At 43.8% G+C, this 23,866-nt stretch overlaps 2 protein-coding genes across 2 annotated transcripts in view; one reads left to right on the top strand and one right to left on the bottom strand.

Moving 5' to 3' along the window:
- Positions 1-454: 454 nt before the first annotated feature.
- On the top strand, positions 455-18,480 carry NFKBID (NFKB inhibitor delta). The gene is made up of 12 exons (XM_089479317.1): positions 455-531; positions 8,759-8,862; positions 10,581-10,614; positions 11,627-11,919; positions 12,700-12,902; positions 13,527-13,632; positions 15,164-15,310; positions 16,216-16,267; positions 16,908-17,053; positions 17,177-17,293; positions 18,026-18,190; positions 18,370-18,480. Exons 1-12 carry the CDS (start codon positions 510-512, stop codon positions 18,433-18,435), a joined length of 1,455 nt encoding a protein of 484 aa, XP_089335443.1. The 5' UTR covers positions 455-509; the 3' UTR covers positions 18,436-18,480.
- Positions 18,481-22,267: 3,787 nt separating this feature from the next.
- NPHS1 (NPHS1 adhesion molecule, nephrin) overlaps positions 22,268-23,866 on the bottom strand; it is a 45,811-nt gene continuing 44,212 nt past the window's right edge. Inside the window, exon 30 of the mRNA XM_089479156.1 lies at positions 22,268-22,396. Within this exon, the coding sequence (XP_089335282.1) occupies positions 22,268-22,396 (129 nt within the window). The remainder of the gene's footprint in view (positions 22,397-23,866) is intronic.

A 23,866-nucleotide genomic window follows, 5' to 3' on the forward strand; every position in this document is an offset into this window, starting at 1 on the left:
CATTTCTGCATATCCTGGATGCTATTCTTTTTACAAAAAGTAATAATAATGATAATAAAATTCCCGTTATTCAACTAACTGAAGACATCACAACTCTCTCAGCATTTGTACACATGGCATTTGGACGCCAACTTCACTGATATTTTTATGGAACTGTTGTGGAGATATTTTCATTCTTCTACTTCAATGTGGCAATATTTTGTCATTTAAAAACATGTATTTTTTTTCTCTTTCTTTTCCTTTATGTGATGTTTGCAAATTAATTAATTAATTAAATTAAAAAGCATGTTAGTTGTATCCAGGTAGCTGGCGAGGGTGTGGTTCTTCAGGAGGGGGTTGTACATCCACTTCCTCTCACAAGTATAAACGACAGCTTTGCTTCCTCCTCTTAATCTCAAGAGTGCCTTGGCAAGACTGGTGTGTGTGTGTGGGTGCATGTGCGTTGTCAGACGCAGCAGAGGAAGGTGGCGGAGGAAGGTAATGGGTCTGATGCCCCACGAGGGCTGAAGATGGGAATGAGACTGCAGAAAGGTAAGTGAAGGACTCTTGAAGACTCTTGGGAGAAGTATACTTTGATGGGCTCTGCTGGGGATTTGTTGTTGTTAGTTGTTGTGTGCCTTCAGTGTGTTTCCAATCTAAGGCAAAGGAGTTTTCTTGGCAAGTTTCTTCATTGCCATCCTCTGAGGCTGAGAGTGTATGACTTGCCCAAGGTCACCCAGTGGGTTTACATGGCCGAGCCAGGATTTAAACCCTGGTCTCCAGAGTCGTAGTCCAATGCGCAAACCACTACACCATGATGGCTCTCAGGTGAGGGGAGCATTTTGTCCCCTGTATTCAACAAGAAAAATCGTTCCTGACATGGGTAGCACCTGGTTAATGGCATTTGTGCCCATTTTGCAGCTGTTAGAGGGCACATGAGCCCTACCAGAAAGAAGAGGTGGCAACCCTAGCTGGCAGTCGCTTTAAGAAGATTGTGTGTCACATAGCATCTACTTCACTATCAGAAAAGAAGATTTTGGCTGGATCTGCATGTCCGAAACAATCCGGTTTCACACCACTTTAACTGCTGAACTGTCATTTTGTGAGACACTTTAGCCTTCTCTGTCAGAGCTCTGGTGCCACAACAAACTACAGTTCCCAAGATTTCATAGCACTGAGCCATGGCAGTTAAAGAGGTATCAAACCAGACTATTTCTGCTGTGTGGATGTGTTTTGTGTAACTGGAATAGATTTGGGTGGAAGGGAGACAAATTTATCCCCAGTAAAATCACACCTACTCAATATTTATGGCTCACTGTAGCATCCACCTCCTATTGGGATGGTTATGTTTTACAGTGCAAAAAGGTGTTTAAATTCAAAACCAGCCCAATTCCTCCACCTTTAATAGCAACCTGACCTCAAGAAAAATAGCAGGTGAATTTTTTCCTCTCTGGCGGAGAGATAAGCCACGGGAAAAACCTGACGGCGCAAACCTGCACATGTTTATTCAAAGGTAAGTCCTGCAGTGTTTGACTTAGTCCCTAGCAAGCACATTTCATACTGCATCCTTACTCAGCTAAGTTTCTATGAGTCAGACAGCTCACGGATCAGAGGTGGATAAAAGGAAATATTGGCAATGCTTTCTTCAAAGCTGTGCAGTTTTTCTACTTTCTAGTCCAGAAAGGAGAAACCCACCATATTTTCTCTGTCCTAAATAGGATTCCAAACCCACTGGTCTCTACTATTGCTAGTCTTATTGATTCAGATAGACTCCAGTGTTCGTTTGTTTTTTAAGGAAGAGGCAGTTAGTGTAATTTCCAAAATGAAGTCATCCCACAATCTCCTTTCTTGTGTTTTATTAACTCTAAGGAGTTTATCAAACGGGAGGAATTCCTCTTAAATTTGAATGAAAAGAAAGTGGGGCCAGAATGCATTCACTTAAAGTCGCTAGTTTAGCGCAATTATGGGAATGTGCATTGCGTTCAAACTGGCTTCCCGTTGCCCGAAAATAGCACGCCATTGCCCGAATTTGCGTGTGGCAGACTATCACGCAATAACATGAAACCAAATGATTGCGTTCGGACTGACTTCCCATTGCCCAAATTTGCGTCTAGTGGGTTATCACGCAATACCGTTAAACCCCATGATTGTGTTCAGATTGCCATTGGATTATACTTTCAATTTCCCTTGTCTGATAAACTCCTAAGATTACTGTCATGTCACTTTTGCCCTGCTTGGCCATAAGACCTTGGACAAGTCACATGCTCTCAGCCTCATGTGAAAGGAATGGCATAACTCTTCTGACCAAATCTTGCCAAGAAAGCCTCATGAAAGGCTCACTTTAGGATTGCCATAAATCAGAAGCAACTTGAAGGCACACAACAACAACAACAACAAACAAACCCCCTTGGTTCTCTAAAACCCAGGTTAAATATGCATCACAAATCAGGTGTTATTCAACCAGTGTTTTATTTGTTATTTTAAAACATTAATGGCACCAACCCTGTTTGAAAGGAGACATGATGGTTTGTCTTAAAAACCTCTGCGGAATAAGAGGATGCTTATTGACAACGATGTTTGGCTCTGGCTGCATCCACACTGTAGAAATAATCCAGTTTGGCAAGACTTTAGCTACCATGGTTCAATGTTATGGAATTCTGGGAAATGTATATATAATTCCATCTGATGTTTGTTTTATTTAGAGGTATCTCATACCCTGAAGGCCCTGGGTTGTCATTTGCTTTGCTTGTGGCATAAATCTGGCACAGCCTCCAAACAATCTGAGAACTGCACTGGCATCCAGGCATTACATAACAGCTGCCTTCCAGTTTCATTGCCTGTTCTCTAGTCCAGAGCAAAGGCATAAGAGCAGGGCAGCTTGCTCAGTGCTGCGATCAGTTGGCAACTTTTACAACTTAGCACAGCAGCAGGGAGGAAGGTCCCAAAAACACACACCACAGAAATAATCCAGTTTGACATGGCTTTAACTGCCCTGGCTCAATGCTCTACTCTGGGGCCACAACAAACTACAAGGCCCAGAATGCCACAGCATGGAGCCATGCCCGTTAAAGCGGTATCAAAACGGATTATTCCAGCAGTGAGGACGCTGGGGGAGAGAAGAGAAAAGCTGGATTCCTGGGTTGCATCCACACTGGAGAAATAACTCGGTTTGGCCCCGCTTTGTCTGGTTCACTGCTATGGAATTCTGGGAGTTGGAGTTTTGTTGTGGGGCCGGGCAGCACAACAAACTCCAACTCCCAGAATTCCATAGCAGTGAACCAGACAAAGAGTTAAAGCGGGGCCAAACCGGGTTATTTCTCCAGTGCGGATGCAGCCCTCACCTCTCTCTTTAGCTTGCCTCAAGTGGGCTCCGAGCCAAGCAACCCCCCTCAGCCTTTCTCCTCCCCCGCGGAGGAGATAGAGCCAGCGCGGCCTAGTCACCCACGACAAGCCCCGGGCTTTCCCAGTGACGTGCCCCCGGGGATTCCACTCCGCGTGGGCGGGAGCAAGTCACGCTTGGCCACCGCTCTCTGCAGGGCTGGGGAGACTGGCCTACTCCCAAACAAGGGGGCGAAGAAGAGCCCTCTGCTGGTCCCTGGAATCCCCAGAGCCCCAGGCTTCCCCGAGAAAGCCCCTTGTTGGTTCCTCTCTGGGGGTATCCCCGGCTGCCTGTGTTTACATTAGAGCAAGGTTGGAAAGGTTAATAAGATCAGGAAGCTTTGCCCAAAGTGACAACATGAATTACAACAGAGAGGAATGTGAGATCTGTCATAGGATCCTAGAGTTGGAGGAGACCCCAAGGGCCATCCAGTCCAACCCCTTGGCCATGCAGGAACTCTCAATCATAGAATCATAGAGTTGGCAGAGACCTCAAGAGCCAACCAGTCCAACCCCATTCTGCCATGCAGGAAATCTCAAAGCATCCCCAACAGATGGCCATCCAGCTTCTGCTTAAAGATCTCTAAGGAAGGAGACTCCACTACACTCCAAGGGAGTGTGTTCCACTGACAAACAGCCCTTACTGTCACTAAGTTCCTCCTAATGTTGAGGTGGAATCTCTTTTCCTGCAGCTTGCATCCATTGCTCTGGATCCTGTTCTCTGGAGCAGCAGAAAACAAGCTTGCTCCCTCCACAATGTGACATCCCTTCAAGTATTTAAACAGGGGTATCATATCACCTCTTAACCATCTCTGCTCCAGACTAAACATACCCAGTGCCCTATGTCTTTCTTCATAAAGCATGGTTTCCAGGCCCTTTGCCGGTGGACCTCCTTTGGACCCGCTCTAGCTTGTCAACATCCTTTTTGACTTGTGCCCCAAACTGGACACAATATTCCAGGTGGGGCCTGACCAAAGCAGAATAGAGTGGCACTATTATGTCTCTTGATCTGGACACTATACTTTTATTGCTGCAGCCTAAGAGCAGGGTATGAATAAATTATTATTATTATTATTATTATTATTAAAATTGCATTGGCCTTTTTAGCTGCTACATCACACTGTTGACTCATGCTCTTCTTGCATAGTCCTGTCCCCCAAATATATGTACATTAGTCCCTCCACATTTGGGGCTTTGATTTTTGTGGCTTTGCTTATTCACGGATTTTATTAATATGGTCTCTCTAGGAATCTCTAGGTCCTCCAGCGCAACTCTATCTATGGTCAACTTTAACCAACAGCCACGCTGAAGGACCTAGAGAGGTCCTAGAGAGGACACTGCGCTAGGCATTTGTTGCTCCTCCAGCCCAATTCTATGATCAATGTCTGTCAGATGTTGACCACCGAGCTGCACTGAAGGGCCTAGAACAGTGTTCTCTCAGGTTAAAATGTAATGCCAACAAAACAGCAAGTCTCTTTGCCAGCTTGCACTGCTGTGATACTTTTCCAAAGGAAAAATGTACACAACCAAGTTAGTGGGGCCAGTGGGGGACTGGACAAGCAATGGATGCTCATTCATTGTTGTGCAAACTACTTCCTAGCACAGCCCTCCTCACCAAAAAAAAACATGCTGACTGGCAATGATGGGAACTATAGTCCACCCTCAAAAGGCACTAGACTGAGGAAGTCTAGTCTATTGTCTGTGCCAAAAACAGTTCTCACTATGGCTGCAAATTCCATTGTGATGGGAGGAGTAGGGACAGACTGCTGTCTCTCTGCAACACTCTTGATTTACAATGTTACCTGCATGTACATCACATTGATTTCTTGCCACTTGTTTATTTGTTTAATCCTTTGAGGGTTTGCAGCTTGCCTGCAGCTCAACAGGCAGCAAAGCAAAGTGGAAGAACGGGATATATCACTTCACCATGCAGGTGAAGATCTCTCTGTGTGTCTCTTAGCGCTCCTTTCTGTAAGTAGGAAGCTAGCACAGCCAGAAAAGGACAGGTTTTTCTGACTCCTTTCATCTTGCAATAGCCCCCATTCACACACATTTTGAACTATCCTCCCCACCTTACACTGTGGCTGTATTCACACTTCAGAAAGAATCTGGTTTGACACTGCCTTAACCACCATGGCTCAATGATATGGGACTCTGGGAAAACAAACTACAATGCCCAGAATCCCATAGCATTGAATCATGGCAGTTAAAGCGATATCAAACTCGATTTTTTTCTGCAATGTGGGTGCAACCTACGTCTATCCTATCACTCTGTTTGGCTGCATGTGTAAATTGTCCTGAAAAGGAGTATATATCAATTCCAGTGGAACAACTTTGTCTTCACACTGTTGTTTTTTTTAAGTTACCTTTTTGGACTACAGATCCCAAAATGCTGCCTAGGGATTTGAGGATTCCAAAAGTAACATTTTCACTTTGATTTAGAGCAATATGATAATTCTAGCAATATTGTACAGATGAGCAAAGGCACAAGATTATACACGGCCAACTGGTGACTTGCTCACGCAAAGCAACCCACAGTGACTCACCACCAATTCACATTCATGGGGAAAGTAAGTGGGACTTTTAACTCAAGCCTCCCTCTCCCCAATGCAATGTTATCTGAATCGAATTCAATGACAGACTTCAAATGGAGAGTCGGTTCTGGTGTGAGTGTGCGTAGAAATTCAGATTTGCAATAATATTGTTTTGTTAGCCATATTATTTTGGCACACCAAATCCAGGACACATCTTTTCCTATCCCTAACTGTCAGCAAATCAGATAACTAATAGCAATAGCAGTTACATGTCTATACTGCTTAACAGTGTACTCAGCGTTTTCTAAGTGGTTTACAATGTGTTAGCCAATTGCCCCCCACAAGATGGGTACTCATTTTACCAACATACGAAAGGATGTAATCCTCATGTGGTTTCCCATCATTTCTTTCCTCCTTTTTCTTCTCAGAAAAGAAATCTGTTGGGAAGGAAAAGATAGAATAGTTCAACAATGTCTTTTGATTGGTCGCTCTAGCAGTCATTCATGTGGAAGCATTCTCCATTTAAAGCTGTGACTGTATTTTATTTTTACGTGTGGCATTTATATCCCACTTTCTTCATTGTGATCAAGGCAATGTTCAAGGTTCTATTCCTCCACACCTGAATCTGACCGGATGAGAAGGAATGACAGGCCAAAGGTCACCTTGTGAATGTCGTGACAGGTTTTGACTCATTGAGAACTTGAACCTGGATGCCCCAAGTCCCAGTCCAACTACACTGCCTTGAGGCTTTGTGGCCACCACATTAAGACAGGGTTTCCCCCCTCTTTCATCTCCTTGCTCCTGCCTTGTTTGTAGAGAAGCTGCTGAACAACTAAGGGGAGCAGAAGGCTCTGGGGTAGGAAGCAGGGGGTGTCTATTGAAGATTTGTTCCAGGAGTTGGAAAGTGATTGTGAAACGATTACGTCTGGCCACGATTTTCAGACTTTTTGGTTTGTGATGGAGTGGGGTGCTTGAGAGGCTGAGAAGGTCTGGGAGAAGTAAACCACCACAATTGTAGCCAGTGTTGGGTTGATTTGGCCAGATCTGGAGTGAAAAACTGGTCCCAAAATAGAATTATTTTTAATAAATCTGGTGGCTTTAGGAGAGCTTCATGAGCCATGTTTTGCCCACTCTTGGTTTATTCTCTTGGGCGTAATCCATTTGGTTTCTCACTCTGTGCCCTCTCCCATGTATTTTCCCCTCTCCTGCTGCCCTCTGTGCCACCGATTTTTGCCAATAGGCTACTAGGGAGAAATAAGCTGTTCCTGCTAGAGATCTGACCTGCTTGGTTGCAGAAGGCACATGCAACCCCAATGCTCTCTGTGCACCCCTTTGCCTCAAGATTTGCCACAGACCCCTGGTTGGGGTGTAAGTCTTTGCAGCTTGGAAACCTTGGCACCAGCAGGGATGTAGCCAAGGGGGGGGGGGTCCTTGGGGTCCAGACCCCCCTTCCATTAGAAAAATGAATGGTGTGTGCTGCTGCGCCACTGCACCCAAGCCCCATTATAATGGTGGCACTTAGTCTGGACCCCCCCCCCTTCCTAAAATCCTGGCTACATCCCTGGCACCAGTCCAGCCCACAAGATTACTTGGCCGTACATCATTGCAATGGGAAATAGGATTGAACCCTTTGAGATCAGGTCACGATGCTTGGAAACAATCCTCCATTGTGAGGAGAAATAAGTCTCGCTATTAGCCGGTACCTGTTGAGGTTTCCTTCCGCATCACTTCCTCCAGGCTGAGACTCATGCCTTCCATCATGGAAGCAATGCTGCAGCAGTTTGGTCTTTCGATAAAGGCAAGCCAGGATAACCGCAGAACAATTCTTTCAACTAGCAGGTTGGCCTTTGCTTTTCCCCCTCCTCTTCACAGCGTGGTTTTGAACAAAAGGAAAAGAACAACCCCACGGCATTTGTGTCTGGGGCACAACCTGATCTGGAAAACATCCTTTGTGCATTGAGAAGGGAAACCACAGCTGAAGAAGGTGGAAGGGGAGAGAGAAGGCAAAATTGATTCATGGGTAGCAGGTAGAGCACTGTGATTTCCTGCTGACAGATCTGACTGTGTAATGGACAGAGTGAAATATAAATCATCATGGCATGTGAGGATTCAGCACCTTGATTTGCTGTCAAGGCTTTGGCTAGAGGTTGCTAGATGGCCATTCATTTGGCAGGCAAATTGTTGAGGGTACATTGTAGTAGTAATACGTTTATTAGGTCAACCAAAAGGCTTTCAGTGCCCACTGTCTTTGTCATTAAACAAAGGTTGTAAAAAAATGGCATAAAGAAACATGATCGTGTAAGAGACACATGCTCTCCAACATTTCGCAGAAGGAACCTGAGACATGTGCAACCAAGCAACATCACAGTGTGGCCAAGTTGGGAGAAGTTATTAATGTCAAAGACACACAAGCTGCAGCTGTTTCCTTTTGCCTCAGCTGTATCGTCCTATTAGCTTAACCCATCTATCCAAGTAGTTATTTGTGTGGTAAGGTCCTGATTTATCAAAATGATGTTTCACAGGTAGGTACTGATGTGCCACCAGCAGCAACACAGTGCTGTCTTGCTCTGCGCTACTGCTATCTTACTCTCCACTGCAATAGTATCTTGTTCTTACACAAACAACAAACTCTGGGCCTGAATGATGTCTTCTTGGGAAAGGAAAAAGTCACATGTTTCATCTTAACAGTGTTAATTTTACAGGTTGTTCCCCCAATATAACCAGTCTATAGTTTATAGTCAATCATAGGAGGTCTTGTTGGGTGTGATGGCATAGGGATGTGCTCCTGCCAGTCTATCTGTTGTGGATAACCCCAATTTCTCTATCTCTCTCTCTCCCTCCCTCCCTACCTACCTACCTACCTACAGGTTGCAAAGTATCACATACCAATGTGGCACCCCAAACTGTGAGGAAATTACTGGAGCAAAAACGACGAGAACAGTCAGTGCAGGGGCACAGCACTAAATCCCTGGTGAGTCATTCACTGAAAGGAGTTATGATTATCTGTCACTCTTCCACACACACACCCTTCTCTCTCTCTCTCTCTCTCTCACACACACACACACACACACACACACACGCATCTTTGCTAAAACTTGCCTCTAGAATATTTATGGTAAATGTAATGAGACCCATTTATGTAGTAGGGTTTATTATATATGCTGTGAGTAGCTTGTCTCATTCATTTCAGCCGGTCTAACACTGGTTGGACTAACACTGGAAGTAATCCCTTTTGAGGGGTTTGGATCCAGCAGCCTTTTCATTACTTCACTCACTTCCCAGGCTGATGTCAGACTAGACACAATTTGTGCTACATATCTGCACATTTCAAACCAGCAACGGGCGGATCTGGGGGGGGGGGGGGAAATGTGCACATTTGAAAAGTATGCGTATAAAAATGCACAGAAGGAACAAGAAATGCCTGAAGATTCTCAAACAATGGTTATTTTATTAGGAGAGATGCCCAACGCATTTGGACTGTGTACTCTTAAGGCGAAACTTCAGAAATTTCTGAACCAGGAACTCTCATGCCATTTTACTGAGCAAGTGAAAACATGGGAACAAACGCTGAACAAAGCTCCACAGTTTCTACTTTTTTATTTCAAATTAATGTCAAATACTGCTTTAACACAATGTAATGAACGAGTGGATACATACAAGCAATTTGAATAATTTTAAAGTGCGCACCAAAATGGACACATTCAGGGAAGGAGATATGCAAGAAGAAGGGCAGATCTCACTCCGTTTTTTAAAAAGCAACATAGTAGAATGGACACAGAAATGGGAAACCAGGCATCTATTTTATAGATGTTCACATCTCTAATCATTATAGGATAGTAGAGTAAGCTCAGTGGTGCAGTACATATTTTGTACAACAGAGTTCTCAGAATCAATTCCTGGCATCTCAAGGTGGGGCTGGGAAAGACTTCCATCAATACAGGCCAACCTTCTCCAATCTGATATTCCCCAAATGTACTGGGCTACAGTCTCCATTGTGTGGGGATTGGTACTGGAGGCAGCAATCTATACAGCACTCTTAGTACTCTGATACTTGTATAACCTAGCACAGATGACAGGTGTAGCTCAAAAAAGAAAGAGGCCCACCATATAGATTAATTGGCACTAGGCAAGCACAGATATAGATTTCATGGAAAGTATGTGAGCTTAATCTCACTCTCCCTTGTTGGAGAAGTGGAAGCTCTGGTTTGTAAACAATGGAACTTTATCCCCAACCTGTGCATACCTGCCAGCATTTCACAGATTAACACTGGAGTGCCTATGGCTAAGTTTGAGTGTGGTCAAACCAGCAAAAGTTATTATTAAGGAAGAATAGACAAGCTGGAGCGGAATTCTGTCTTCCATCAGCCATGGACCATGTGTAAAAATTATTTGGTGCAATCATTCACATTCTGCATTTAAATATCAGTAAACTGCATGTGACTTAGTTTCATAAGTGGCTTTTTTTTTTTTTTTTCATTTTGGTATTCCCAGAATCTGGTTTGGCTGGAATGAAAATGGGTCAGGCTTTCAGAATTTGTTCAGCCATTTCCCACAACCAGTATAGCTAGATCAAGGTGAGATCAAGGAATAGCCTAGCCTGCATATTTGTGCTGTCTGGCCCAACCAGTCTTACTGTTTTAAAAGAGTCATTGCCAACTTTTGTTGTTGCTGTTGTTGCCTCCTCTCCAGATCCCTTTGGGAGCTCCAGAAGCCAACCACTCAGGTGAGTAGATCTGGACACACTAGGATACATTTCTCCCCATCTCATGTCTTTGCCCAAACCTCTCCTTGCTAATTCTTTATGCCAAGATTTCTTAAACTGGAGTGAGCGAGGCTTATTTAGACCTTATCAGGCTTATTCAGAGAATGAACCTATAGATGTACCTCATTTCATTAGTCAGGGAGCCTTACCCATGACATGTGGGCATAAACTCTAGGTTCTTCCAAAGCACTGGCAAGGAGCAAGGGACCCCAAGGTTTTTCTACTTTTTCCTTCATTGCTGGTGAGCCCACACATCTGCCACAGAGAAATGTGACCCTGCAGCTGTCACTCCTTTTGCTATTCCCATCCTTACCCTGCCATTATATTTTTCTCCCTCTAAGGAATACTGGAGGAGCTCTATATAAGCTGCAGCTCCATGAAAGCCGAGTCTTTTGGAATCAGTCACATAATTCCACTTTCTGTCAATCTCCACTTTCACTTTTCATTCCTTAAAAAAAAAACCAAATCCTTCCAGTAGTCAACATTGTTTGGGCAGTGAATGCTGCAATCACATAAGCCAAAGAATTGGCCTAATGAGATTTTCTGGCGGCTCAGGAAGGATCTTCAGTACCTTGCCTCTTCCCTGTGACTAACCAAACCAGAATGAAGGATGCAAAGCGAAGTGCAGATGTGAGATGCAATTTGTAATTGATTTGTGCTGCTTTTCTTGACCCTTATTTTGGGACAAAACTGTTATTTCCTTTGGTATAATTTAGTTGTATTATTATTATTACTATTATTAAAGTTTATTTATACAACACCACACGTTTTGCACGGTGCTTTATATAATCATTAAAACAAGAATACAGTTAAAACCTGCCTGAAGTGTACAATCTACAAAGCAGACATAGCCATGGGAATGCTCAGCTGTGCATCTTCTCCTTCTCCTTGCCAGAAGGGCAGCCGCACACAAGTGAGACCAACCCTTGTGTGCTTCTTTTGTATCTTTACTTAGCCAAACTCCTGTTCTCAGAGCCTGCAGGAACACCACAAGAAAGGGGACCCACGCCAGGACAGACAGCCATTCCTGAGTACCCCATTGGTGCTTTTCCTGCCTGGCAGGAAAATGCCTTGACCGAAACTACCTTCCCCCCTGGCTGTCCATACCAGCATGTGGACAACACGAATAGCTGCTGCATCCAGCCCCCTCAGTATGATGTGATGAGTCCCTTCACTCCTTTGGAACCCAGTGTTTATGAAGCAGCAGGACCAGCAGCCACTGGGCCAGCACATGACTCCAAGATAGCACCAGCCATGGATTTTGAGGTAAGGTTGGGACATGGGAATTGAAGTTTATAGCAATTGTGGAAACACTAACTACAGTTTGCACTCAGTTAGCAGCTGGGAGGGGAGGAATCTTCCTTCTTCTATAGTCTCAGGCAAAAGCAAACGTCTCCTAGCTTGTGTGTTCTTCCTGAGAAATAACTTTTGCCATCTTGAGCACACTCTGAGGTCCTGGCCCACACACATTCTGCTTTCATCTGTGAAGTGTTAGAGGTATGGAATTGGAGCCCACTTGCTTCAGGCATGCTATTTGCTCCGTAGCTCTGGTGTAACCCAAAATACTCAACTACTTTTAAGTTCATCCTATTGAATTCAGTAGGACCCACCTCTGAGTAGACATGCAAGCTTGCTCCATCCTCAGTGTGATACCCCTCAAATACTTAAAGAGGGCTATCATATCAGTTTAAATCGGTTTCCTTCCTTGGAGGTCTTTAGGGAGGAGTAGTTAGAAATCTCAACCAGAGAACTCTAGTGCCTCACAAAATCCCCAGGATTCCATAGGATCCATCCATGCCAGTTATAATGGAATCATAGTGCTATAACTAAGTAGTGTGAAAAGGCTCTTGTACTTTATAACCCACAACAGTATACTGGCTCTTCCAATGAGCTGCTGTCCATTGGCACTGTCACTTAATAGAATTATTTGATGAAAGTGTGGTAATTAGAGAAGGGTGACAACAAAGACTACAAAAGAAGGACTGAAAGAGTAAGGAGAGACTGGCCTTGCTGCAATGCCTCTTTGGCATGTTTTCTCTATCACAGAAGGCAACTGCTGAAGCCCAGGCCTTAAACCTTTATGGGAGCAACTGGCGAGAGCAGGAAACAAACAACCCCTGTTTCCTTCACCCTGGGAATTACGCAGTCCCATCTGAGGAGTTGGATCCAGGGGAACTAGCTCAAGCTCGATCCCAGATCCAGAATGTGGAGCTGACACGGCTGCTGCAACAGGATGAGGATGGGGATATGTGAGTATATATGTGGAGTTTGGTAGGAGGTGGGGGTTGATCTGTCCTGCCATTCCCCCATGAAACATGTTTGGTTGGAATGTAATCTTTTGTTGATCAGAGTACAGTGCATAGTCGCAATGGAAAGAGATGAAGACAAGAGAGGCTTAACAGAAAGCCAATTTTGCAAATTCATGTTGAAGACTGGCCAAATTGGTTAATCTGTTATTGTAAAGCAGGAAGATTTAATCTCTGTGCTGGATTAAAATCCAATAGGTTGCCCATGCCTAAAATCAAAAAAGGACAGGGATTGTGCGGTTGCTTAAGATACAGGACAAAAGAGGGAACCTATTTGCAAAAAAAGGGTACATATGCTAATCTATATTAAGTTAATTATTAAAATAATTATATCATGCTCTACATCAATAGATCTCAGAGTGGGACACAAAAAGTCATACAATCACACAGAGAACTGGACGGGGGGGAGTGTCCCTGTTGGTCCTGCTGGATCTCTCAGTGGCGTTCCATACCATCGACTATGGTGTCCTTCTGGGCATCAGTGAGTGGATAGACAAAGGATCTTGTGTGGCATTCCCCAGTTTTGTTTTGTTTTTCAATTCCATGCTCCCCACTTACTGTCTTCAGGCTCCTTCATCTTCTTGTTGCCCAAGGATTCCGCACACTGGCCTATGCTGCTGCTGAGATGCTCAGAGATTGTGGACAGCTGGATGTCAAAGAGCACAGGGGGAAGGTAAGTGTGTGGCCCAGCAGGACTTCATTCTTTTGCTATGGGCAGGGGCATATTGAGATCATCTTAAGCTCTTGCTTCCTGTCAAACACATCCTTCCCCTCTCAGCTGGAGTATGTCCTATATCATCTGATCAACAGGTGGAAAATACACAGCCCCTTTAGATGTTGCACTATAAATTCCACCATCCACACCCAGCATGTCCAAACTGGCCTGGGTGATGGGAGCTGTAGTCAACATATATAGAGACCTTTGTATTGAAAAAGACTGAGGACACATACAATTTTACATCAGGAGTGGGGAACAAACGGCCTTCCAAATAATCAGAAAAGACACCAACTCCCATCTAGCCTGACCAGCAGAGCGATGATGCAAGTTGCATTCCAAAACATCTGAAAGGCCTAGAGTTGCTCATGCAGAATCATCTCAGGTCCTGAAACTTAGGAATGGCCCTTTGTAATGTCATAAAGACTTATGCATTAAGTACCAGCCACAGTTGCTCACATTTTGCTCCCCCCAAAGTCCAAAATAATGCCAAGTGCAGGCGACTTGAGCTGCCCCCACACCGGAGTCTGAAATAATTCAAGGGTTCAGGTGACTGGAATGGATAATGGAAAAATGGCTTCTGTGTCCAAGAATGCCTCTGGCTTGTAGCCAGTTTCCTTGGATTCAGGGTCAGTTGGATGAAATGCAACTATTGGATGAAATGCCAGTGCTTGGGGCCAGGATTAGGTCCATGGGATTCCTATATGATCGGGACAATGTTTAGAGAGAGATTAGTCATTGGCCTCCACAGCCAAGGCTGTGGACATGAAAGTGTAGATGTTCCTCTTGCCCAAGAGTGAAAGAGAACCTGAACAGACATTTTGGTACTGCTGCATCCATGAGCTTTGCTCTGACTTATGCAAATTATCTGAAGTTCCCAAAATGTGAGGGAAACTGCTATGTTTTATTAAAACAGGCCTTATCAACTGCCTCCTCTTCCCTTTTTCTGAGAAAGGAAAAAAGTAGCTGATAAGGCATTCTATTAGCTATCATGGGTACTGGACCTTGCAAAAAGTCACCATGACTGAGGGTGTGCTACAGCACGATGGGGAGGCAGCAAAGGGAGGGGAGTTTTCACAGAGCGCTAGAGTCACAGACAATCCTACATCTCTGAGAGGCAGCGAAAAGGGTAATTTCATTGTACTGTATTAATAGAAATATACCAAAGCAAGGTTGTGTATTGTTTTTGACTCTGGAAAAATCAAAGCTAAAAAAGAATAGAATCAGCTATACTGAGCTTGACCAGTTCACTGGCTATCTCCAGTCTGGTGATTTGGTGTTGAACCCAGCACATCAAGCTGGACAAACAGATAACCAAAAGGATCTGAAAAAACAGAATTATGAGAGATTCCCACCATGAATCATTTCCTGTAGCAGCAATTTATGTGGACAGGGTTGCAATGTCTTTGCCATTGTGAGAGACACACCCCCCCCCCCCCACAAAGTGGCATTATCTTACGTCACTCACTGATTTTCTCTTTTGGGTCAGACTCCACTGTTAGTGGCAGCAGCAGCAAATCAGCCAGAGATCGTGAAAGATCTGATCATGCTGGGAGCAGATGTTAATGCTGTTGACCAGAAGGGCCAAACTGTGCTGCATCTTGGTGCCACCTATGGGCTGCCTCGTGTCATTGAGGTGAGTTTGACTCTAGAGTTTATCAGACAAGGGAAATTGGCAGTATAATCCAATGGCAATCTGAACGCAATCATGAGGATTAACGTTATTGCGTGATAGACTACCACAACGCAATTTCGGGCAATGGCAAGCTATTTTCAGGCAATGGGAAGTCAGTTCAAATGCAATTCGAATTCACGTAAATTCACTTAACTAGCAAATTCACATGAATGTGTCCTGGCCCCACTTTCTTTTCATTCAAAATTAAGAGAAATTCCTCCCATGTGATAAACTCCTCTGTCACTGTGCGATGAGAATTGGGAGAGAAGTGGTATTGAGTTGTTACTGGCAGTAGGGCATTTCCTGTGTGTATTTTTAAATTGCATTAAATTGTATTTGTAATACCAGGTTGGCACACAGAAATTAAGCAGGCAATGCTTTGCTCTTCTCCATATTTGGCGACTTTGTGCTGGCTAATTATCTACAGGTCAGATCTGTCCTTGGGTTTTTACTAACGTTTTTTTCTAATTTAATTCCAATTTAAATCCAATTTCTGTTCGGGATTCCATGAGTGTGATAAGCTCCTAAAACAACAGTCTTAGGGGAATTTTTTTCTCTTTTAGCACTTGGGCCCAAATTCCAGCTTGGGAATAGAGCTGGAGGCTACGTTGCAGCAGTGGACAGGAGTCAACATGAGGGCGTAGTTCCATGTAACAAGCTTTAAATAGTCTCTTGTCTCTAATCTCTGATTGCAGATAACAATAAAAGAAACTTGGAGACTAAATGGGCCTCCTCCAGACCTCAAACTAGTGGCTTCCTGTGTTTCCTTAAATATGACAACATGTTTCTATCTCTGTTTGACAAACATGGCTACTCCTTTGAAAACACATGTCAATATCATTATTTTTTATTGAACTCTTTCCCAGGCTGTCATGATGACTGGCATCCCTGTAAATGTGGAGGCAAGAAATTTTGAAGGTAACAGAAGAGTTGCATCTTCCCAGATATGGTTTTGACTGGAGCATGCACAGAAGGTGGCAAGAGCTTAAATGCAGAACTTGGAAAGTTTAGCAATGAGGCACATTTATTAATAATTCAGAAATTCAGTTAATTGTCTCAGTGAAGTTTGGAAAATTAATTAATTACATTGCCAGCCACAGATGCTGGTGAAATGTCAGGAATAGCCCAAAAAAACCACAAAAATATTATGGATGCTGGCCATGAAAATCTTCGACTTCAGATTGGGGAGTCTGTTCCCTTGTCGATCAGGAAGCAGTCGACTGATGCAATCTCCAATGTGACAGTCAGAAGCAGGGTCCCTGTCATAATTCCCTCTCATACTAGATACTGCACATGCAAGGGGGTGGATGGGAATGTCAGTCACCTATCAATCATGTCACACTGCCATTGCTCCCCAGTAAGTGGGAATTGGGGGACTTTCTGATCCCAATGTGTGCCCTAAACTAGTTAATAGATAGGGATCATGAAAACAGATTAGTTACAAACATACGACTCTAGGTTATGCATTTGTGCCTGCCTTAATGAATTCTGGTCATTATTTCCAAGCTGTGCTGCTATGGTACCCAGCACTCATGTCCTTTCCATACTTCCCCAACAGGTCTCACCCCGCTGCACTGTGCTGTTATTGCTCACAATGCAGCCTTCCAGACACAAACCATGGAGTCAGTGTCTCAGAGCCACCTGCAGAACTTGGTGTTTTGTATTCGCCTGCTCCTGCAACTTGGGGCAGATTACAAGAGTCAGGTAGGCTAGCTGACCATTGCACTGGTTACTTTATTGCTGCATCAGGTTAGATGGCTGAGAGCTCTCAGAATAAAGGCTATGGGGCTGCTTGAATTATTTTCTTTTTCCTGCCCTTTTTTCTAGGATCTGAAGAGCAGCAAAACCCTCTTGCATTTGGCTGTCCAAGCTGCAAATTTGCCTTTGATCCAGTTCCTTCTCCAGCTCCCTGGACAAGAACTCCAGCACTTTGTAAACATGAAGGTAGGCTTCTAATTTTCCTCCAGCAGGGGGGGATATGATCCAAGCTTGGAAAGGTAGAGAGAGAGCAAGCAAGAGGATGCCTTGTTTTCTTGTAGGATGTTTGCAGCATGAAGCATAGAACCACAGGATGCGGGTGGTTGCTTAACGCTGATCATGGCAAAGCTAGTTCAACATTTTCAAAAGGCTATTTGATCAGCTACAGAAATGAAAACTTAGCAGCAGCCTGAGAGAAACAATAAGAAAAGGCCTAACAAACAAGGCTGTGACCTAACAAAAAATGGAGACATCTTTCATCTCACTTACCTGGAATACCTTTTTGTATTGCTAATGGAATTCAAATTTTATATCCTGGACTTTGGAATGCTTTGTTCCCAGCCAAGCAACATCACAGTGTGCTCAAGGTGGCAAAAGTTCTTAATGGAGAGAAACACTCTTAGGTGGGAGATGCTACAGCAGTTGCTTTTGTCTGAGCCTACTGGGAATGGCAAGATTACACTCTCTCCTCTTCTCTCCTTTTTCTCCTTTTCCTGGCTGAGTTAGTGAGTGCAAACTGCTTTTGTATTTTGGACTCAGTTTGCAGCAATTGAAGAAAGGTAAGAATAAATGAAGGAAGTGGGAGGTGGATGGAGAAAGTGAACATTTCAAGGCTCCGATTGGGGGTTTCACGTTGCAAGGTATGAAGGACATGTATTTTCATTAATGCTGATTAGTATGTAAAATGTCTGCCTCCAGGCTCATGGAAATACTGCTCTGCACATGGCTGCCGGCCTACATGGGCACCCCTTTCAGGAGGAGATTGTATGCCTGTTACTACGATACTGGGCAGACCCCAGTGCCCGGAACCTGGAAAATGAACAACCAGTTCACCTGTTGGCTCCTGGGCCAGCAGCAGAGCAGGTAAACTTGTGCTGGAATAAAATTGTGGAATGGTTGTGGTTATGGACTGTGGCTTCCAGAATTGGCTAGGGGATTCTGGGAGCTATAGTCCAAAGCCAGTAAGTTAACTCAGGGATGGCAAGAGGATAGGCCAACCATTAATATTCACCAATGCTTGTCTTGTCTTGTTTTCTCTCCAGCTCCGCCTGCTTCTAAAGAGCCGTCGGGCATGCCCTGGTCCAGCTCATCTCCCCTCTCTTTCCTGATGCCCTTCTGTTCAGGAAAACATCTGGTCTGGGATCAGAGGAACATCCTCTCCACCACCACCAGACAAAGAGTGAAGAAATGTGGATGTCTTTATCAGTGTTGGTTTGGCTTGTTAAGATTTTTTTTTCCTTTGTGCCAGCTATATTTAACTAATTTATTGGAACCAGGGCTTGGGTGCCTGACTGCTTCCTTGCTGATGCTGATTTGATTCCCAACACTCAGTTGTAGTGGATGCTCAGTTCTGTCCCAGGGCAGAGGTAAGCCACAGTCCTGCTGTTTCAATGAATTCTTTCTTCTCTATCTTGATCTTCTTTCAGCCATAGGCTGGTGAGGAGACTGGGGACAAAAACCTGACAAAGAAGCACTAGCCTCCATTGCTTCAGCAAGGAAGTAGTTCAAAATCTGTGATTTTTTTTTTAACCCTGGCTGCCTTCCCGATCAGCAATGTGCTCCTAAGTGGCATTATTGGTATCATTTCTGTGAAATGAATTTTAATTTGAACCATATTGGTTCATAAAAAGTTTGGATTGTATAGCATGGGACCAGCCTTGTGAGAGGAACAGCTGATGCAAAATCCAACAATAATCAAATCCTGTACATGTTTACTCAGGCAGAAAGCCCTGTTTGAGTCAATGGAGCCTACTTCCAGGTAAGCAGATACAGGACTGCAGTTGGAATTCCTCTTTAGGCCATGCCCATCCTTATCCACTCTTCGATGCTCAGTACGTATCTTAAGAAGGTTCTTCTACCACCTCAAAGATCATCAGAAAAGGAGGAAACTTTCACCAGGTATAACATCTGATAGCTGTGATCCTGTAATTTTCTATGTTACAGATAGGGAATAATTCCCTTTGCTACAGAGGGGGAGAACATGTGTCCCTCTAAATGTTGCTGTACTCCCATTAGCTCTGTGCAGCATAGCCAATGTTGAGAGCTAATGGGAATTGCATTCCAACATCTGGAGGGTCGCACTATTCCCCCATCCCTGTCTTGAGAGTCTATCTTCCAAACAAGCTTAACTGGTTTAATAGTTGTTTCCTCTTCCTAATGGAACCCAGGGAACTCGGATTCTGTGGGTGCAGCGAGGGACTTCCAACAGAAGTCTCAGTGCCCTCACTGAACAAGAAATCCCAGGATTCTTTGATGGGAGAAGGGACCATCATGATTAAAACTTTTAAAACTTGGTCAGTTTTGTAATGGAAAGTTGCCCTTTAAAGGTAGAAGAGTCTTCTCAGAAGATGAATCTGGCAGTGTGATAAATTCTGCCTAAAATAACATGAGGCAAATATTAAGCAGTTTTAGTGCTGTCCTCGTAATGCTTAGAACCAGGCTGTCAAAGTAAGACGGGGAGTCTTCAGCCTTCTAAGCTGCAAGGATAATAAACACAACGTGTTTTTGTTGTTCATTAGGCTTTGGCCTGCATTGCACCTTCTCACAGCATCTGTGCCCAGAAATCTGTAGCCAGATCCCTGGCTTAATTCAGAGCCCTTTGTGGCTCTCTGGCTCGGTGTGAAGGAGTTCTTGCCATCTCCCCACAACTTCATTGGCATCCTTCGACTCAAGATAGCTATATTCCCACAAAGTGGGAAATTAACCCTCTTCCCTTTTTTTCTGTGATCCACACCAGAACTTGGAAAGTTACTTTTAAAAAGCAATTATTTGCTGTTTCACATCCCAGTGAAGACGCTACTTACTGTCCCAATTCTTAAAAAGCAATGCTTCATTTTTCATATGATTTAAAAGTGAATAAATTTGTTACTTTTTTATACCATCCAATTCTCCTGATTTGGCAGGAACAGTCCCAGTTAATCTTCTGTTCCACTTTTTTCATTGCTTTTTAAATGTCTCAGTTTCTCTTACCTCCTTCCACTTTCCCCTGTTGGAGATTGTCAGATGGGGGGAAAGCTGTGAGTAAAAGGCATACTCTCGGCAAAGAAGTGTGATCGTGCTGAATCATAAAATCATAGATCTGTAGCGTGATCATGACCACAAGGGCCATCCAGTCCTACCCCCTGCCATGCAGGAATTTACAATCAAAGCACCCCAGAGAGATGGCCATGCAGCCTTTGTTTAAAGACCTTCAAAGAAGGAGACTGCCCCATGAATGGTTTGTTGCTGGAGCATTTCTGGTTCCTCATAGGTTAAGTCCTGGACAAGCGCAATGTCATCTGAAAATCTTCAGCACAATCGTGCGACTTTGCTGGAGCTGTGCCTTTTCCCCCCTTAATTTTCTCCAGTCTGATAATCTCCATAGTCCTCTGTTCCTTCAGTTGCTGAAAACTGAGCTGAAAGTGCAGAAATTGTTTGCACTCAATTGCTCAGCAGGAGGGACAGGACAAGGCAAGAAGCAAACTGCTTCCGCTTCTCCTAGCTTGTGTGTTTTTCTGCATTAATAACTGTTGCCATCTTGAACACACTCTGATGTTGTTTGGCTGCATATGTCCCAGTTTTCATCTGTGAAATTTCAGAGAGTGTGCCTTTTAATCACTTTTTTTTTAAAAAAAATGGAAGACTATAAGCAAGTGGTCAGTGATACAAACACAGCTAGGTAGTGGAAAGTTAATTTCTAAAAGTAATTACTAAAATTGTTGTTACTCAAAAATTAGTTGCTGTTAATTACCATGGTGTTTTTTCAAAGTAAGCCCTTGTGTTAATTCATTGCATTGTTGTTGCTTTATTAAAATAAAAACCATAAGATTGATAAGAGAATGGCAGAAGACTTGGAAAATTGCTGTCACAACTCTTGTAAAAATATGGTTCTAAAAACTGCCTTTAAAGTAACCAGAAAGCCTTGTGCGTTAAATCAATAAAGTGACTTTGTTCCCACTTGTGAGGTCATTTTTGAAACATGATTATACTAAGCCCTGACTAACCCTCCAGCATTCAAATGTAACTCATTACAGCAACTACATTACTTCCAAGCTCTACTCTGTAACTATAAAAGTGTATCAGTTAACACACAAAGGATATGGGTCCTTGTTATATTGCAGCTGTACTGTAACATAGTTATGCCTTCGTTGTTTGCAAAAGGAATTAGTTGCCAATAGGTCCTTATCTGTATCACAGTATTTCCACTCCCTGCTCCCCCATCACCACATGACACTCTTAATATCTCACTTATTAAACAATTCTGTCCCACCCATCCATCTCTTTATATTTTATTTATTTATTTATTGTCTCTAATCTACCGTATTTTCTCCTACCTAAATATTTTAGGAGTCAGGGACTCTCCCCTATTCCCATCTCAATTTGCCAGACCCAGTCCTGGGACTCGTTTTAAATCACTGAGGGGAAAGGGAGGATTTTGGCAGGTACAGCTTCTTCTCTCATAAAATGCTATAGAAGTACTGTCTAAATTCATGCAGCCAAGGAGTGAGAAGCAGAGGAAACCCCTGTCGCTCCCTCATTCCCTCTTTCATTCTTTGGAGTCTGGCATCTTTTCCCATGCACCCCTCTGTGTTTAGTCAGACAGATAATCTCAGAATTTGTGCTACATAGAACCTCCAAACCATGGAAAGGGGGAGCAGGGGTTTATGATGAACCAACCATATGTTATCAGAACAGAAATGAGCTAATTGTGGCTATTAAGAAGCATGCTTTTAAAAATGTTTCAGCTATACCAGGACCTATGAGGCAACCAACCACAGTCTGTCTTTGGTCTCTTTCCTTCTACCACATTGTCGCTTCCTCCTATTGAATCTTTGACTGTTCACTCCACTACTTTTATAAAAGGAAACAGAGACACAAGGGACTGAGGAGTGTGCAATCAGAGGTTACTTTATACAAGACAACCAAATCCTGATGGATCAGACACGCTGGCTGTAGCTTTGCTTAGACCAGTTCTCCTTTCTCCTCAAAAGGCACCTCTCCTTCCAGGAGCAGGTAATCTGCCACAGGATCGTACATCTGCATGGCTTCTGCATACCCAGCTGGCAGTCTTCCACTCTGTTGATATGGGCTCTGGACACATGGAACAAAAAGGCCAGTGAGGCTTTCTGCCATTTTCAAATTGTAAGAGCTGATCTTCAGAGGACAGAGCTATCAAGGGCTCACAGCCACAATCACTACGTGGGACCTTTGCTATCGAGAGGCAAGGTACCTCTGATCCACAGCTTGTGGCAATTTTTTTAGACTGCAGCTCCCATAATCCACCAGCCAGCATGGCCAAGGGGTCTTTTGGCTATTACAGCCTTTAAAAGTCATTTTTTCCAGACTCTGCTCTGAACACTAGCTGGTCAAGCCAAACAACACAGAACTATTGACTCGGTGGCTCCTTCAGTGCAGAACTTTGGGGCAGAGGTTCAGTGCCCTATTTAGCAGAATGAGCCCCCGGAGAGCCCCCGGAGACAGAAATAATACACATTATCATTTAAAGAGCAGGGAGGGCATGAGGCCATTAAATCTAGAGTCTAAAATTAACTCACTGCACTGCTGGATTGCCTTCATGACCTGCATCTGGTTGGCAAAAAGGAGAGCTGGTCTAAAGAAACCATTCTCCTGGTTCTGGGAAACTTAAATAGTCTTGGAGATTGAAACATATGCCCCAGACATGTTGCTGCCTGAAGAAAAGGACCAGATGGCACTCACCCTCCCTCCAAAACCTGTACATAACCATAGTTACACTAGTCAATGTATCTTCAGTACCAAAACCAGAACAGGGCACATCCAGTTCTGTTCGCAAATGAGAATGGCTGGGGCAACTATTGCTGTCCCCTAATATCTGCCACTTGAGGCAGTTTTCTTGTTTGGTTTCATTTCAGGGCTGACCCAACCTCCTCTTCCATGGAAGTACTATAAAAGATCCTAAAGATATACAAGTGAGCACTAAAGGCAAAACCATACAGGCCATTGTATTCCCCATCGCCATGTATAGATGCAAAAGCTGGACAGTAAAGGAAGTAGACAGAAAGAAAATCAATGCATTGGAGATGTGGTGCTTGAGAAGAGTGCGGAGGATGTGACTTGCCCAAGGTCACCCAGTGGGTTTTGTGGCCGAGCTGGGAATCAAACTCTGACCGTAGTAGTTGTAGTCCCAACACTGAAACCACTAGGCAACACTGGTCCTACAACCAGAAATACAGGACTACAACTCGTACCATTGGTAATGTTGCCATGTTGGTTAGGAGACTATGGAGGAGATAGTAAAAAAAAAAATCTTGCTGGAAGAATGGCAGGACATAAATTAAATTTTAAAAATCAGAATCCAAAAAAATAATAACTTTTCCTAAATCTGTCAGTAAGACATCAAAGTCCTGAGTCTTGGTGAGGGGATCATAGCCAAGGGTCAAACACATGTTTGGCATTCGGAAGGCCCCAGGTTTAATCCCTGGCATAACTCACTTTCACAGTACGCAGTTACGGTGCTATGATTCCACTTCATGGCAACGTCCTGTGGAATCCTGGGATTTGCAGTTCAAGGAGGGATATTTA

The sequence above is a fragment of the Sceloporus occidentalis genome, unplaced genomic scaffold (genome assembly GCF_023333645.1).
Source record: "Sceloporus occidentalis isolate IW3139 unplaced genomic scaffold, rSceOcc1.0.p SCAF_13, whole genome shotgun sequence".
NCBI classification, from domain to species: Eukaryota; Metazoa; Chordata; class Lepidosauria; order Squamata; family Phrynosomatidae; genus Sceloporus; species Sceloporus occidentalis.

Coding starts and splice junctions, on each gene's coding strand:
- NFKBID (XM_089479317.1), top strand. CDS start 510: ATGGGAATGAGACTGCAGAAAG. Junction 532..8,758: donor GGGAATGAGACTGCAGAAAG/GTAAGTGAAGGA, acceptor ACCTACCTACAG/GTTGCAAAGTATCACATACC. Junction 8,863..10,580: donor GGCACAGCACTAAATCCCTG/GTGAGTCATTCA, acceptor CCTCCTCTCCAG/ATCCCTTTGGGAGCTCCAGA.